The 16979-nt window shown below is 33.8% G+C and overlaps 1 protein-coding gene across 1 annotated transcript in view; it reads right to left on the bottom strand.

Moving 5' to 3' along the window:
* The window catches only part of LOC143407842 (uncharacterized), a 132311-nt gene that overhangs the window by 41632 nt on the left and 73700 nt on the right, over window positions 1–16979 (bottom strand). The window contains exon 2 of the mRNA XM_076867014.2: window positions 5611–5719. Coding sequence (XP_076723129.2) covers window positions 5658–5719 — 62 coding nt within the window. The 3' untranslated portion in view covers window positions 5611–5657. The remainder of the gene's footprint in view (window positions 1–5610; window positions 5720–16979) is intronic.

Below are 16979 nucleotides of genomic sequence, written 5' to 3'. Positions count from 1 at the left end.
TTCCTTCCTTCCCTTTTCTCGGTGCTCTTTGGAGTAATTTGGAAAGTTGTTACCAAGGAAACGGTTTCCTTTGCTTCCCGAGAGCCTTTCCCCTCTGGGCGATGGAGGGAACGTCTGGTTCTCTGGAGAGGTTGCTTGCTTGAATTGGTCCCCAAATGTACTAGTCCAGATGTCTCACCCCAGGCCCCATTGAGTCTGGCTCCACTGTTGTGATTTTGACCTGGTATCACATTTTTCCAGTTTCACCGGCTTCCCTTCACTATTAGCCCTTGATAAAAGGGCTCCAATACTTTAAATCCCTGTCCTGTCCACCAAGTTTTGGTTTAAACTAGTCTCGTCATTTGTTTACTACCTTATTAATTGAAAAACTTGCTTATCAGTCTTCAAGGTGAAAGCCTTTGGTTGGATGGGTGCCTACATTTCTTAACACTATCCTCATCACATTTACATTGGTTGGGTGTATATATTTTACTTTTAGAAAATTAAAATCAGTGCTAGACCTTTCAGTAGTATTTTAATTTACCAAAGGATAGAGGCACTCAAATAATTGTTGAATGATCAAGTGAATGAATGTTTTATTTCATTTGATTCTCAAAAAATTACTTTGAAATAGAGAAGATAGTTACTCATGAACCTAGTCATTCATTCATTCACTCAACTATGTTCCAGCCCCACCCTGCCAGTCTCTTGGAAGGCCTCTTAAGATCAAGGAAAGAAGACTGGCTCCACTCTTATCCCTGGTGTTCAGGATAAGAGGGTAAACAACACAGATATAATCCCTGCCTTCAATGAGCTTATTGTCTCATTAGAGAGAGTTATAACCTATACAGTAGAGTTGAGGAGACAGACTTAGAATGACTGAGTAACTTTACCATGGACCACACAGCCAAAACTCAAGGGAAGTAGGAATCTGTTTTAGCCACCCTAGAAACCAAAATGGACTCCTAATAAAATTTGATTCAACTGTAGATCTGATGATGCCATACAGAAACCATGAGGGTTGAAGTGGTCTATTACTTATAATGATCGAGGTCTCTGGTGGATCTCTTAAGAGCAAGGAAAGAACACTGGCTCCAGGTTTTTACTGTGATTAGGAAGTGGAGCTTGGTGAGGGTTTCTTGGTAAGGGACAGAGCTTGGTTGGTGTGAATCCCCCTGCTACCCCAAAGGAAAGAGCACTCAGACTTTCTTATCAACACGTCCTGAAGAAGAAGAGGGAGGAGTGAGGCTTTAAAGCTGTCTGCAAGCAAGCCTAAGGATATTGAATCATTGAATCCTCATTACAGTTCACCCCTGATGTTTTGCAAATGACTGAAATGTACCATTTTTCATTTAATTAAATTTGAACTCTTGTAAGAAAGCCATTGTGGCTCTTTATGGGGCCTGCTGCCTGAAACCAGTGAGAAAAGTGAAAGTTCCATAAAAAGCATTGTTCAAGATTCCATTTTGAGAAAGAAAATGAGTGTCTTGATCATTATTGGTAATGTCTAGAACTTGAAGGGATAAGGAGTGTCTTGGTGGGAGGCCTTGTGTTATGGGTTTATTTTATGTAGATATATGTGTGACCTTGATTTATATTTTGGATATAAACCCTTAAAGCAAGGGTTTCAAGAGTTCTTTCCCCAAAGGGTGCAACTCTCAGGTAATGACCCTATAATCTGTAAAAATATAGAGATGTAGTCAGTTGTTGCCCAGAGTATTCAGTATTGAGATGACTTACAGAAGTTAAGCCAGTGGTACTTCATCAGGGATATTATAGTTAAGGGATGAGAAGCAAAAGTTCACCATAAAATCCCATCACACATTATGGTGATGCTTAATATTGTCCGTAAAGTGTACAAACTCCCATTGCCCTTCACTATTTGAACCCAAGTTGCTCCTCAGGTAGACAAAGGATCCAGGAGAGGGGTTACCTCTTTCAGTACCCTGACATCCATGTAGTCAGTGAGGACAGGGGAGGTCATGCCCTGCTTCAGTAGATTTGCCAGAAGGCCCATATTTGGCTCAATTAAGACCTTGCCTGTAAAGTTTGCAAATGGTGACAAAACTCTGGGAGCACATCAACAGTTCTTCTGGGTGAAGGTAAACTGACAGGTCATTGAAAGAGGTGTGGAACAGAACATATTAGCCAAGTCTATAAGAGCAAAATATTTACTACTTGTAATTTTAGAAGTGCAATATAGGGCTGTAGCATCAAGGATGCAGTAACCAACCGTGAGGCACCATTCCTTCTTTGCAAGTTAAATAAACAAAATACAGCTGCTAAGTTGAAAAGTGGTGGGGATAATCACTCTTACTAATTAAGTCTTAGTTTCAAACCTTGAAAGCCCTGTTTTATTTTTTACTGGGTTACATTAACTAGGGGAATGGTAGTACATAGGGGTACTGCTCTTTTTTTTTAACCATTTTTTATTCTTACCAGCAATGCACAAGATTGCAAGTTTTCTTTTTCTTTTTTAGTTGTTGGTTAACCTTTATTTTATTTGTTTATATGTGGTGCTGAGAATTGAACCCAGTGTCTCACACATACTAGGCAAGTGCTCCAGCACTGAGCCACAACTCCAGCCCAGGGTCCTGCTCTTTTAAAAGGCATTTTGTAAGCTCCAAAGACTTTATTTTAATTTATTATACATTGGGTCATAGTGTCCGTGACCACTAGTGATATTTTAGGGTAATGTATGTTATGACCATGAACAATTTCACAGCAAGACATAGCTCTCATGGTGAAGGTAAAAAATGCCTTACAACCTTTGCTGTCTATGTTGAATAACTCCCCTAAGATTACAAGTGAAATTTTGTTTAAATTTAGTGGGACCTCAAGGTATAACTCTAATTTGAGTCCCAGTATTGATTAAAGCCAACTGATGCATTTCAGTGGAAATTGAAGTTAATTCAGAACCTGTGTTGTAGAGGCACAAAGTTAATCTTTTGTTATATAAATTATTTTAATAAATATTGTATTTCTAATTAGGTCAAATTATGGATTTGTTTCAGATTTGTTTGTTTCCTCTATGTGTCTAGGTTTCTCTCTTTCTCCTTCTCTTTCTGGTGGTTACTGAATAAATTTCCTGTGAAGTAGGTCCTCTCTATCCTTTTATGTTTTCAGATTTCTTCCTTCAGACCCCTTCATGTCAGTTTCACTGGGGATAGGGACTTCTTGCATGTCTATGGTTACTTCACAGGGTTTGAGAACTCTGAGCTGTTGGCAGCAGCAGTAGTAGGAGAGATATTTAAGGGTAATGGTGAGTCACATGTTCTCATAATGGTTACTTCACACCTTCTCTTTCCTTTTATTTTATTTTTTTAAAATTTCGACAGCTCTTTAATGAGCAACTACCAGTGGTCCCTTATCTTGCACAAAATATAATCATTGCTCTGAGCATTCTATAGATTAGGGGCCACTGCCTTGTTGAAACATATGATTCATTAATTTTTTAACTCTGTTGTTTGTATAAATAAGGGCTTATTTATTATTTTCTCTTCCAATGGACAGTGAGGTTTCAACTTCAGTGTTAATAAACATCTTGTATTGCATGTACATACTAAATTGGAGTGTTGTAGTGTATGCCTATCTTAGACTCTACTGGGTATTGCAGATTGTTCTCCAAAGTGGTTGTACCAGTTGATACTCCCACTGAATTGTAGTATTACTCTTTGTTGTTCCAAGAAACTGTAAACTCTGGAGGCAAAGGTCTTTGTTTTATTCATCTTTATATCCCTTGTGCCAACCAAACTACTAACAAATAGTAATAGTTGGAAGATTGTTGCATGTATAAATGATGAACTATAGAAGCAAATATATTAATTTCTATGTTATGAAAGTTTAAATATTTTTCTTTAAATAATAACTTGTTTTGAACATTAATTATTTTTAAAATGGACATTTCTCAATAAGTAATTAAAATTGTTTGATATTTGTTTCCAGGAAACAAATGAAGGGGATTCAAGCCTTGCCACCGAGTTACAGGAGGAGACAGAGGAGAATCCTAGTCCAGCTGTGGATGAGAGTAATATAGTGTCAACTAAAAAACAGGGACCAAATTTACATAACTGGAGTGGTGACTGGAGCTTTTGGGTAATATTTTTATTTTTTATATTTTCATTTCAACCTTGAATGCAAATTTTCTTTGACTCTACAACAGTTCATATAATATTTATAATATTTTCTTATTAGCTCCTAGACTTTAGACATTCTGATTTTAGACTGGAGTCCCAAAGACATTTCTGACTATGCCCTCCTTTTACCACTAGAATGCACTGTTGTTTGGTTTGATGGAGTAGAATAGTCTGCTTTAATTTCCTTGTGAGAAAACTGCAATACAGAAATAAATTCCACTTACATTGTCGTAAACTATATTGGCAAGAAACTAACATTATATAAGCCATATTTCCAAAGCATTATGGGAAAACCAGCTATTTTAATATAATTTTTATTTCAAGAATTAGTTCCTGTGCTTAAAAGGAAGTTTAATAATGTTCAGCCTGTAATGTGTAATAACTATAAGATGCATTTTAAAGTTAGGAGTTTTAAATTTTATTTATGGTGTATTCACTTGGTTGTATAACCTCTATATGCTTTAAGTTTTCCATTTTGTGGGGTAGGCACATTGAGATCTTAGTGTCTTTTTATAAGAATGTTTCTGTTCATCTATGAATGCTAGCATTTATTATGTTAATAGGCTCCTTCTACATCTAGCAATTCTTATGAGACTTATGAAACATTTGATGGAACCTAGTATAACACAACTATAAGTGAAATTTGTATAAGATCATAAGGCATATGTAGTTCTAATGTTAGAACATTAGAAAGCTGACTTCTTGAAGATTAGGAATACTTGAAAGTAGATTTTCTTATAATTTTATAGCATCATTCTCTTCATAATTAGCAATTCAGTTCATGGGAATATTATTGAATCTTAATATGATTAACAAGTTCTAACTTCTAATTAAGAAATTTAAAGTGATAAGTTTTTTTTTGAATCACAACCTAAGGAAAAATTCAATTACTAAAAAATATACCAAAAAAACCCCCAAAACACATCCTAAAAATCATGTCATCTATATTGACTATATTATTGTTGGTCACATTTAGAGAAGGTTGATGACTACTGTTGTGTTTTGATTCTTCTGCTCTATGATTTTTATAGCTTATGTTGTGGACTGGGGAGTCTTCATAGCTCTAAGGGCTATCTACAGAGCTAAGTAGTTACTATGGTTACTCTTGGCAGACTTAAAGCAAGAAAAAGGATAACACAAGAAAAGTAAAAAGCAAGGGAATTAGAGCATTTAGAAATAGAAGGAGAGAGAAAAAAGAAATATGCACTGGATCCTTGCTACTCATACTATAGTATGGGGCTAGGAGACTGGGTTATCACCTATAACTTCTTTAGAAATGAAGAATCTTGGGCCCGCTGTAAGACCTACTAGATCAAAATCTTTGTTTTTCACAGTATTAACCAGATGATTCAAGTGCTTCTTAAGCTCAGGTTAGGCCCCTAAGGTGATTGCAGACCCTTTATTTTGATAAATGTTTATATGAATTCACATAAATCAGATTTAAAGACAAATACAGCATTTCAGAATTTTTATAGACTTTCCAGAGGTCACTTACCCAGAAACCAGAACTATCAAGAATTCAGAGGCTGTGTTGGATGTAGCTCAGTGGCTAAGCGCTTGCCTCACATTCACAAAGCATGGGGTTCTATCCCTAGTCCCCAGTTCTAAGAAAGGAAAAAAAAAAAAAAAGAATTCAGAGACAAACATAAACAAAAAAGACCCTGCATGGATAAATTAGTTCATGCTGACATAACTGGTAATAGGAGACCTCCTCAAATCTTGATTTGGAGTTTCTATAAAATATTTTGCCATATTTTAAAATGTATAGTTCAAATAAGTCAAAGCCAGATGTGGGTGCACACCTGTAATCCCAGCAACTCAGGAATCAGAAGCAGGAGCAGGAGGATCTCAAGTTCAAAGACAGCCTCAGCAATTTAGCAAGACCCATCTCAAAATTAAAAAAAAAAAAAAACAACCTGGGGATATAGCTCAGTGATAGAATATCCCTGGGTTCAATCTCCTGTACCAAAAATTAGTTTCAATAAATTGAATAGAATATCAAAGATAGGATAATTACTGGATACTAACACATGCACAGTAACAAGAAATAACAGCAGAAGCTCAAAAAGTATTGTAACCTGAGCTCTTTAAGTGGAGGCCAAAGATCTATGTAGCTAACATGATTCAGGGATGGTAATTTCAATAGTGTGCGAACATCATAAAGCCTACTTTCTAAACACCTGGATAGTGTGACTGTATCATAACTGGTAAAAATGATGTTTAAGAAGTTTGGAAAATAAATAATGAATTTTTTTTCCTCTGCCATTTTTAATCCCATCTGCTTCTACTACTGTCTCTACTGTATTGCTGTTTTCTTTTCTTCATTCTTCTAGCAATGAAATAGAAATTTAATGAATATAATAAAATAGCAGAGTTCACAGAAGAATCCAAAATTAACATAGAGTAGCATAAAGGAAAATATTCATGAAACATATGACCTAGTATTTAAACAAAGATTAAGAATGGCAGAGCTGCTGTACTTGAACATACAAGGAATTTGTAGTTGTATCTTTTACACTTTAGGAAGGTTATTCATTCATTCTTCCTCCCTCCCTCCCTCCCTCTTTCTTTCTCTCTTCCTTCCTTCTTTCCTTCCTTCTCTCTCTCTCTCTCTCTCTCTCTTTCTTTTCCAAGCCAGTGCCTTATGGAAAAACAAAAACAAACAAACAAACAAAAAACAAAAACACAATCAAAACCCACCACAACAGCTTTACTTTTTATAGGAATGGATTGAGAGGAGAAAAAAAAATCCAAAATAGGGCAGAGAAGTATAGACTAAAAAATAAATATAAATGTAAGCTATTTTGTACAGATGTAAGCTGTTTTGTTAATTGTTTCATAATTACAACAAACTAGTACAAAGGCTGCCCTGCTGGACATGGTGAGGCACAACTACAATCCCAGCAACTCAGGAGGCTAAGGCAGGAGAATAGTAAGTTCAAAGCTAACCTTAGCAATTTAGCACAGTTCTGGGCAACTTGGTGGGTCCCTGTCTCAAAATAAAAATAAAATATCCCCATTACCGAAAAAAAAAAAAAAAAAAAAAAAGAAGAAGAAGAAGAAGAAGATTGAGATGTTCCCTCTGCCACATTGAAGATTTCGTCTCTCGCATTTGGAATTGAGTTTGCAGTCCTTTCTTTGAATGGGTCACTGGGTGTATGGCATAGTCCAGGGTTTTAAGCAGATTTAAACAGCAGAATGGCCACTGGACCCAGGCAGAAGTAGATGAGTGTTTGATTTCATGTACAACAGAAACCACTGATATTCCTTCCCAAGATGCAATGCTGAAGGGGTTGTACTTCTTGCTAAACTTTTTTTTTTATGTTATATTTCTCTAGTGCCTCCATAACACACTCCCCCAAGTCCTGTTGCATCTCCTTTGACATGTCTGCATTTTTGATCACTGCTTTTCAGTTGCACAAGGTTACCTTGGTGTAAGGGCTGGTTGACTGCAGCGGTCTCAAGAGGGAGGTGCTGGCATCCCTCAGGCCCAGAGGAGCTACCATTGTTACCAATGTTATGGCACATCTCTAGGAAGGTTTCTACTAAAATAATCAAATAACTTTTTAAGGTTTTGGTATCTAAGAAGCTAAGCTCCAGGGAGCTGGATAATTCAATAATGTAGAAAAACTCCTAAAGTCTGACTTGACAAAACCAGTAGTTCCACAGTAGTGAGTTCAGAGAGCAGCATGATATGATTCAGCCTGGCTGATTTTACTGTGTAGTGATCTTAAATGTTGTACAACCTGACTGTAGTTACATCACCTATAAATTAGAGATTGTGTCACAGTATGACAACATTGATATGCATTTAACAGACTGACTAAGAAGTATCTTTCTGAACGGTAAGTCTTTAAAGGAGTATGATAAAATCTCCATAGTAGTTGATAGTGGGATCAATAGCTTCAGATTTTCTATTTCAATCCTTTTTTTTATAAATATAGGAATATTGTCACACATCTTTTATTTTTACTTGGAAGTTAAAATATTTAACCCTAGAATGTATGAGAAGAATTTTATTATTAACTTTTAAGCCTTCATGAAATAACAGAAAATTATTTGAAACGAATGAATGAAATTGAAAATAATGGCAAATAAGTATTTGTCATAAAACCTTTGCCTTTTAGCTGTTAGTAAAAATATATCATGAAAGAAATAAAACTTAAAACTAAAAATCTACCCCTCCTTAAATAATTGTATATTCCAGGTGGATTAAGGTCCCCGAGGAAAAACAAGCAGATCTGCATTAGGAGCATTTATATAGGGTACAATTTCTCTTAGTGATATAGCATTAACAACTATTGAGAGTAGAAAAAAGCCTTTGAGATTTTCTGTTGTGTGTATTTAGAAGATGACATACTTAGTTGGAAATTTTGATAGAAATAATAGTGCTTTGGATAAAATTATTTATTATAAGCATTACTTTTTACTTTGGCATTAAGTTCCCCCTTAAAAAATTTCATCATTTGTATATCTTTATTTCCTTAGTAGCTGATTTAACGGATTACTTTAAAAAGTGGAAAAATTTATGGTTTCCTGAATTGTGTAACTAATGTTAAATTTGTTTAGGCATCCATGTTTTTATTTGAAAAATAAGTATTTTAAAACATTAAAATATATATAGAATAAAGAATATTTGAATCTCAGATTCCTCATATCTTTGATTGAGGAAGCAAAATAGAAGAAAAAAGATGGAGTAGGAAAAGTTTAAAGGAAGTTAGAATTGAAATCATCATTTCTTTTATTTTTTTGTTCAAAATATTTTAAAGAATAGAAAAATCTAGATTTTTAAATATTATTTGAATATATATAAAAGTAATAATTAGCCAAAATTTATGTTTTAATAGAATATGTTTAGAGTTTAGCTTTTCTTTTTATTTATTTATTTATTTATTTATTATTGGTTGTTCAAAACATTACAAAGCTCTTGACATATCATATTTCATACATTTGATTCAAGTGGGTTATGAACTCCATTTTTACCCCGTATACAGATTGCAGAATCACATTGGTTACACATCCACGTAGAGTTTAGCTTTTCTAGAATGTTATCAATTGTATAAGAAAACCGAAATCTTGATTATGTATTTATCATTGACTTATAGAATAATCATAGTCACATTATGTACAGGTAAGTTTTTCCATTCATAAGTGTTAAAACTTTCCACAAACCTGATTTATAGGTACATTGTAGGATTAATTAATGTTGTGCTGTTAAATAATAAAAAACCCCAGAGGATTAATTAGTGTGTTTGCAATATACTTTGGTGACTTTGGTGAAGGTCTCTTATGTTCATGTTGTCCTCTGTAGCAGCACATCTTTACTTTATTCAAATAAATATAGATGTAAAGGCTATTTTTGATTTTCTGTTTGATGACTGATAAAGAAGAATCAACTCATTTTCCAATTTTATGTTGGATTAAAAAGCATACTTTATTCTGTTTGAAAATTTTAGATATAGATATTAGATACTGTTTGATAAAAATACGTATCTTTTAACCTTTTTAGATTAAAGGAATAGGAACTAACATGGCAATATGAAGAGGGGGCTATTTAACTTAAATGTTCTGTTACTATAAGTACTCAGATTAAAAATACTGAACACACAAATACAAATATCTTTTTGTAATGCTCATCTGAGATCACAAGATAATATGGGAAATTCCTATGGGCTAAAAAAGAAGAGTGAATCGCTCTTAGAGTTGTAAGAACATGATGAGCTAATGTCAATGCAGGCTTGAGAAGTTGGCTAATCTTAAATTTAATGGCCATATAGGAACAGGAGATGATAGATGATGATGCCTTGAAGTTACATGAGTTAGAACTGAGAATTCTTTATAAGCCATGACTCTTGAAGAATTGTATACCTTCTATGAAATGTTGACAAGGAAAAAAAAAATCCATCCACATGTGCAGGTTGAAGATAAGGAAGCTTGTCTATCTCAAGGATTGGGGGTGAGGTGAATTTGTCCTGAGAGTACACAACTATAGTCCTTTTCTCATGAGGTTTTGGGGCTTGAGTTTAATACACTATGAGTGAACAGAAGGAGATTTTATTTAAACCCTCCAAAATTTTAGATAGTAAAACTACCAAGATAAAATGTCATATGATATTAAAGACTTAATAGAAGGACTTTAAAATATGATGGATAAGCAATTCTCAAACACCAGGCAGATTTGAAAATAACAAAATAAAACTTCAAGAAATAGGGGGCTGGGGTTGTGTCTCAGCTACCGCTGAGACATGGCGAGGCCCTGGGTTCGATCCCCAAGACCACATAAAAATAAATAAATAAAGATATTGTGTCCAACTACAACTAAAAAATAAATATCTAAAAAAACTTCAAGAAATGAAAAATATGGTCATTGAAATAATAATTAAAAACCTGCAGTAGATGTGGAAAATAGCAGCTAAAGAGAGACCAATAAAATGAAAGAGATATTTTGGAAATTACCCAGATTGTAGCACTAAGAGGTAAAAAACTGTGAAAGAGAATAGTTAAAGATATAAGGGGAATAGTACAGAAGTCTGTTTTGAATCTAATAGGAATTTCAGAAGATAAAGACCAAATGATCAAGAAATCAAAGATAATATGTATGAAAATTTTCTACTCTTGGTGAAAGACTTCAGAATCAGAAAGTTCAGTGAGTCTTTCACAGGAGAGAGTACATGAACAGAGTCATTATTTTAGAAATTGCAAAAGTAAATATATGTAAATTAAGGTAGAAATGATTTTATTGATTTTTTTGAGTTTAATATACCATGTTGTTCTATGTGAACCATATGGTATTTCTACCACCTTACAGGTCTGGAATGGGAAATGGAGTATACACATAAATAAATGTGTAGTATTATGTCAGATAGTGATAGAAACTTTGAAGACAATAAAAAGAACATAAAGATGTGGGGAATCACATGGGAGAGAGTAACATATTTATTTGGGAAGGCCAGGAAAAGCTTCTGTGGGAAGGTGATATTTGAGAGCCTTAAGTGGTGGAGGTAGGAGAAAGAACACAGGTGAATCATTTGAGGGAGGAGAAAGGGGAGTGGTATTGCATGGAAAGAACCTGAGGCAGGAATACAGTTCGCTTACTTGACCATCTACTGAAGGATGGATGTGGTGAGTGAGAGAAAGAAAAAGATATTGATGGTGATTACTGGGTTTCAGGTCTGTGCATCTGAATACATGGAAGCACCATTTAGAAGAAGGAATCACCATGGGGGAGAAGTAGTTGTTGGGAAAATGAGGATGTTTTGTTTTTGTTAAGTTGGAGATGCATATTTGGTATATGAATAGAATGATCTAGTAGATCTAGTAGATCTCTTTTGATATATGATTTGAGTCTCAGAGGAGAGGTTGAAGTTGAAAGTAAATTTGGGAGACTTTGAGTATGGGTGATATTTAAAGATAGATTTATAAAGACTGGATGAGATTACTTAGGGAGAAAAATATATAGAGAGAAGAGAAGTAGCCTCAGATATTTAAAACCTCAAGTGGAAGAAGAAGAACTAGCAAAAGAAACTGAAGATTTGACTGATCAGATATGAGAAAACATTAGAGAATGTGGTGTCCAGAAGGACAAGTGAAGAAAGTTTTTTAAGGACAGAATGACCTTGTTAGATAAGACCTGAGAGTTGGCTATTTGCAAGGTGGAGGTTGCTAAAGACATTAAATATTACAATTTAAGGATAAAAACCTAACTGAAGCAACCAGATTTTAGACTATTGTTTTAATCATCTTTTATAAAATGTGACATACAATTATCCAAAGAAATAAAGGGACAAAGTAAAGAAAATTCATATTTTATTATAAACAAACTTCTTAAAGGTGACCATATCAACCTGGAAAAATCTTTGGGAACCAAAAGCAAGACCATTAAGAAATTACCAATTGCTTGTTCTGTTTTATGTTGCTTTTATAAAACCACAATACTGGCTAATTTATAAAGAAAAGAAATATGGTTTTTACAGTTCTGAAGGCTGGAAAGTCCACAGTTGAGGGGCTTGTGACTGGTGAGGCTGTTCTTGCTCTGTCATTTCATGGCAAAAGACAGAAGAGCAAGAGAACATGCATGAGAGAGCAAGAGGGAATTTAAAATCAAGTCCAGTGAGAGCTGTAGTCTACTCAAAATAAGTAATCCACTCTCAGGATAACAACATTAATTTAATCATCTCTTAGACTACTGCATTAGAGATTAAATTTCTAATACATGAACTTTAGTGGTCACATTCAAATCATAGTACCAGTAAATTATCATATTTAATAAATATAATAGAGACTATGGAAAATAATTGAAATAGTTATATGTTACTGGGATATTTACTAAGGCTTCAGCCTTAGTATAGCCCATTGATAATCTGTGGCAATGAGAAATTTAGCACATACAAATTTAAGGTAATACGGAAATTCTTGCTTGACATTCCCTGTCTCTTTCCAAAAATCTTTTATTAGATATGAGTTGTGAACTTAAAAACAGTGACAATGATTCAGTGAGTTTACATGGGACACTGAGTTTTTATTACTGTAGTCATATTTTGCTCAATTATTAAACAATTTTAATTGCATTTTTTGGGGTGAAGATATTAATAATTAGTGAAATGCCCACTAAGGATAGGTAGTTGGAGGGGGGAAGAAGGGTGTTAAGTATTGACCTCTGAATAAGTTTTAAAAGAAATTTAAATGTTTCCCCCTAACATGGAATTAACAGATTTATTCTAACCCTACTAGCTTCCTCTTCTTTTGCTAATTTTTTCTTTTACTTTAAGTTTAAAATAATTGTGCATTCATATGCAGTTTCAAGAAATAATAACAAGAGATCCCCTTTATGCATTAAACAATTTTCCCCAATACTAACATCTTGTAAACCTATAGAACACTATCACAGTGAAGATACTGACATTATAGATTCAAGATACAGAAAATTACCACCTAAACAAGAATTCTTCTTGTTGCTCTTTCATAGACAATACCATTTTCCTCTTCCCTCCTTCCTCTAGTTAACCTTTGGGAACTACTAATTTGTTCTCTATCTCTCTCCCCCCTCCTTTTTATAATTGTGGCATTTTAAGAATGTTATGGAACTGTATGTTATCTTAACTGTTATGGAACTGTATGTAATGGAACTGTATGTAATCTTTTCGTATTGACCGTTTTTGCACAGCATGACTCCCTAGAGATACATCTAGGTTTTATGTGTGTATGCTAAAAGTTCATTCCTTTTTAATGCTGAGCAGTATTCCATTGTAAAGATGTACCATGGTTTGAAATTCATTGTGGAAGAACATTTAGTTGTTCCAGATTTGAGAAGTGACACTAGAGCTGCAATAAACATTTGTATACAGGTTTTTGTATGAACATCAGGTTTTCTCTTTGTAGAAAGTGTCCAGGAGAGCAAATGGCTGGGTCATCTGTTTAGTTTAAGAAACTTTCAGTCTGGGGAGTAGCTCAGTGTGAGTTCTTTCCTAGTATATGTAAAGGCCTGGGTTTACTCCCCAGCCCCACAAAAAAGATTGAAAACAACAACAAAATGCACCAACCACCAAAATGAAAACAATAGAAACTTTTCACAAAGAAAAGCTCAGGACCAAATGACTTCACTGGTGTATTCTAGCAAATGTTTAAGGAATTAACACAAACTCTTTAAACACTCTTCCAAAAAAGCAGAAAAGGAAACAACACTTCCCAAACCATTTTCCAATTCCAAAGCCAACATTAATTGTAACTCTGTACACTGGCAGTGAACAACCTTAAAATGAACTAAGAAAACAAAATTCCATTTATAATAAAATCAAATTAGTAGTTAGGAATGAATTAAACAAAACAGATATAATATTGTATTAAATTTCTCATTGCCACAGATTATCAAAGGGTTATATTTGATAATATAAATATTACACATTCCCTCTTATTCTTAGGGGATGGGTTCCATATCTCCAGTGGATGCCTGGAACTGTGGATAGCACCAAATCCTTATATATATTATGTTTCTTCCTAAACTTACCTATGATAAATTTTAATTTATAAGTTAGGCACAGTAAAAAATGAACAACAATAAGTATTAAAAAAGTTAACCATGATAACAATATATTTTAATAGAAGTTATTTAAAACTTATGAATTATTTACTTCTGGATTTTTCTACTTAATATTTTCAGACCACAGTTTATTACAAGAAACCATGACAGTTAAACCTGTGATATAGGGAGACTACTAGACACTGAAAACTATAATACCTCTTTGAAAGAGATTTAAATAGATAACAGACATCTCATATTCATAGATTAGGAGACACAATATTGTAAAAAGAGGGTGGTATTCCTCAAATTGATCCACAGATTCAGTGCCATCATATAAATCCAAACTGGCTTTTTTTCTAGAAATTGACAGGCTGAAATTAAATTCACCTGAAAGTACCAGGGACCCAGAATTACGAAAAATAACCTTGAAAAATAATGAAGTTAGGAGATGCACACACCCCAGTTCAAAGCTTACTGCATAGCTATAGTAATCAACATGGCATAAGACTAGACTTGTATATTAATGGAATAAAATTAAGAATCCAGAAATCAACTCTTAAATTTTTATGATCAGTTAATTTTTGAGATAGCTGCCAGAATAATCCAATGAGGGAATCAATAGTCTTTTCAACAAATAGTACCTGGACAATTAGATATACACATGCAAAAGAACAAAATTGGACCTCTGCTTTACACCATATACAAAATTATTTCAAAGTGTATCATAGACCTAAATGTAAGAGCTAAAACTATGAAACTCTTAGAAGAAAACATAGTTATAAATCTTCATGACCTTTGGATTAGGCAATAGTTTCTTAGATGTGACACCAAATTTCAAGAGGTAAAAGAAAAAAAATGATATATTGGACTTCATTAAAATTAAAAATGGCTGTGCTTCTAGGAGACTGTTAAGGAAATGGAGATAGAATAAGGTAGATAACAATATTTGAAGCAATAAATATTAAAACATTTTAAGTTTATGTTCTTAAAGGTCCCAGTTTCACTAGGAGCAGTCATGTACTCCTATAAACCAAACAACTCAGGAAGTTGAGGCAGGAGGAACACAAATTCAAGTCCGACCTGGACAACTTAGCAACACCCTGTCTCAAAATAAAAAATAAAAAGTGTTGGGGGATATAGATCAATAGTAGAAAACCCCTGGATGCAATCTCCAAGACAGAAAAAAAATCCTTCTTTTTCTTATAATTCCCTATAATCATTTTTGAAAATAAATCTTCTTACTTTAAAGTATTCTAACACTGTCTGTGCATATTTATACATGTAAATACTATAAAATTCAATAAACTGATATCTTGCAATCCAAAATCCTAATGGTTGATATCTGATAAAGAAAATGATCTGAAGAGTTATCAGAGATTCAGTATCTGTGACATATTCCATAACGTCCAAAGTATATTTTTGGAATGAGTGTTGGTAGTGGATTAGAATAAGAGAAAGTGAAAAATTGAGGATAAATTAACCTGGCTGGGTGTAGTGGCACAAACCTATAATCCAGTGAATTGGGAGACTGTGAGGCAGGAGGAACAAAAGTTTGAGGCCAGTCTCAGCAACAGAGTAAGGCCCTATACAACTTTGTGAGACCCTGTCTCAACATTTTAAAAAAGGTGGAGGATATAACTCAGTGTTTAAGTGCCCTTAGTTCAGTAGGAGATGGCTATATTTCATTCCATTTTCAAGTATTCAGATTATTTGAAGCTGGAATCTAGTCCTTGTGTTGTTAGACTTTAGTTTCATTCTGTTGTTCACAAAGAACATATTTCATATGGTTTAATTCTTTAAATTTGATGAAATTTGTCTTGAGGGCTTGGATATAATCTGCTCTGGAGAATGTTCCTTGTGAGTTAGGAAAAAAAAAAGTGCATTCTGCTATTGTTATATGGGACATGTTTCCGTCAGTTTTGCATTACTACGACTAAATGTAAGAGACAATTAACCTTATAAAAAAAAAAGGTTTATTTGGCTCACAGTTTTGGAGGTTTAAATCCAAGATTATGCAGCCCCATTGTTTTGGCCTCTGGTGAAGGCACCAGATAGTAGTTTAACTATTCTAAGGGTGATGCCCTTTGTTTCTTTTACTTGAGGTTTATTAAAAATCTTTGAAAAAATTTGACTATTGCTTCTTCAAATGTTTTTCTGCCCTCTCCTTTTTACTTCTCATACTCATGCAATTTGGTTTACATGCATTTTGGTTTAGTTGATGCTATCCTGCAGGTGTCTGAAAGTCTATTTATTTTCTTCAAACATTTCCCCCTCCCTTCTTCATATTTGATGTTATGCTATCTATCTTCATGTTCACTGTATGAGCCCCTCTAGTGAAATTTTTATTTCGGGGATTGTAGTTTTCAACTCCAGAATGTCCGTTTGTTTATTTAAAAAAAGATTTGTCAAAAAAATCTATTTGTTTAAATTTTCTATGCTTGTGGAGTCATTGTTTTGGTTTCCTTTAAGCATGATTCTCTTCAGTGCTTTGGACACATTTAATTGCTTTGATATGTTTCTCTGCTAAACCCAATGTATGAGGACCCTCAAAGACTGTTTCTTATTACCTTTTTTTTCTTTCCTTAATATAAGTCACACTTTTCTTTTCATTTTTTATAGTTTTGCTGAAAATCGAACTATTTAGATAATATACCATCTCCAGATTCTGATTGCATTTTCCCTAAAGGATTGTCATTGTCATTGTCATTGTAAATATGTTTGTTTGTTTTGTGACATGTGGGAACTAACATTTCTGCTCAGTTTATTATTTATTTTCCCTCCCTTCCTTCGTTTTGTCTTTTCCTTCTTTCTCTTTCTCTTTCTTTTCTATCTTTTGTTACGATTAA

The sequence above is a fragment of the Callospermophilus lateralis genome, chromosome 10 (assembly GCF_048772815.1).
Source record: "Callospermophilus lateralis isolate mCalLat2 chromosome 10, mCalLat2.hap1, whole genome shotgun sequence".
NCBI classification, from domain to species: Eukaryota; Metazoa; Chordata; class Mammalia; order Rodentia; family Sciuridae; genus Callospermophilus; species Callospermophilus lateralis.
This window is presented reverse-complemented; position numbering and strand designations above follow the sequence as displayed.